The sequence below is a fragment of the Corylus avellana genome, chromosome ca1 (genome assembly GCF_901000735.1).
Source record: "Corylus avellana chromosome ca1, CavTom2PMs-1.0".
NCBI classification, from domain to species: Eukaryota; Viridiplantae; Streptophyta; class Magnoliopsida; order Fagales; family Betulaceae; genus Corylus; species Corylus avellana.
Window position 1 is genome coordinate 45,642,093 of NC_081541.1, and position 1,635 is coordinate 45,643,727.

The 1,635-nt window shown below is 35.2% G+C and overlaps 1 protein-coding gene across 1 annotated transcript in view; it reads left to right on the forward strand.

The window, feature by feature from the left end:
- Positions 1–868, forward strand: part of LOC132173553 (phenylacetaldehyde reductase-like) — a 1,348-nt gene extending 480 nt beyond the window's left edge. Inside the window, exons 2-3 of the mRNA XM_059585071.1 lie at positions 73–259; positions 727–868. Of these exons, the coding sequence (XP_059441054.1) occupies positions 73–259; positions 727–868 (329 nt within the window). The remainder of the gene's footprint in view (positions 1–72; positions 260–726) is intronic.
- The last annotated feature ends 767 nt before the right edge of the window (positions 869–1,635 follow it).

Sequence of the window (1,635 nt, forward strand, 5' to 3'; positions counted from 1 at the left end):
GTAAAATTCTAGTTTTCTTCTGACAACAACAATCTATCTAATTCTTGACAGTTGGGGCTTTTTTGCATGCAGGAGCTCAAACATTTCCCAATTCATTCTATAGATTTGTTGATATTAGAGTTGTTGCAAATGCACATATTCAAGCACTTGAAATTCCTTCAGCCACAGGCAGATATTGTTTAGATGAAACCGTTATACACTGTTCTGAGGTTATGAAGCTTTTGCATAAACTGTACCCCACTTTGTGCCATCCAGAAATGTAAGTCATTATTATTTGCAAGTACTGAGTCCCACTTCTTGCTGTGGTTGAATGAACAATAGTCGATTTTCATCCCTTACTATATGTTTAAGGCCATGTTACTCGTTATTACCTACTTGGGTGCTGGTTTTGCCTGATGAGTACTTCAAAATTTGTGTCTATAGACTACACGTTTACACTCTATATAGCATTTTCTTTTCATTTTTCTACTCAGCTTCTGTGATTTTGTGCAATATGATATTTATTATCCATGAAATATGATCTACAATTGCTGCTCAAAACTGCAAGTGAGCTGCTTGATTTTGAATCGCAGGGAAGACCTTACATTTCAAGTTTTTCTTACATTTATGACTTAATATTCATCTATACTGTTTTGATTCAAATTGTTGATTTTCAATTAGTCAACTTGCTTTCTGATACTACACAAAATTCTGAGAAAGTTTGCATGTCTTTCTCATACATGGCAGATGTGATGACAAGCCTTCCATAGCAGGATACCAGGTATCCAAGGAGAAAGAAAAAAGTTTGGGTATCAACTTCATTCCTTTGGAGGTGACCCTTAAGGACACTGTTGAATGCTTGAAGCAGAAGGGCTTCCTCAGTTTCTGAATGATGTTAATGATCGGGTAGTGATGAAAATAATGGTGAACAAGCAGTATTCCCTTCAAATATGAATGTTGAGATGAGTGAAAACCATATTAATTCTAAAAAAAAAAAAAAGATTGATTAATCACTTACTATAAAACTTAAGCCAAGAAAGAACAGAGTGTTCTGTTTAATATATGCCCCAACATGTGAAATCGCATCTCTCTCTTTGTGCTCCAAATGTTGTGAAATGTGGTATGTTATGACTCCAAACACTATTACATTAATCACCCAGCCTAACTACAAATGCACTGCAAAAACATGATGTAACTTGTGGACCTAGTGTCATTAGTACAATATGTGTTAAGACATTGGACCAAACCTGACCCAAGACCAACTCAATTCAAGCTGACCAACCCTTGAGGTGACAGCCGCTTTTCTTCCCCAATTCAATAGTCAGGCAAAGTGGGGGCACTGGTCCACTTTGCCTGACTATTGAATAATACTTACAATACTAATTAAATAATTAAATTCATTATTTTCTATTAACTTAATTTTTTAGATAAAGTGATGATTTAAGACATTGGACCAAACCTGACCCAAGACCAACTCAATTCAAGCTGACCAACCCTTGAGGTGACAGCCGCTTTTCTTCCCCAATTCAATAGTCAGGCAAAGTGGGGGCACTGGTCCACTTTGCCTGACTATTGAATAATACTTACAATACTAATTAAATAATTAAATTCATTATTTTCTATTAACTTAATTTTTTAGATAAAGTGATGATTTAA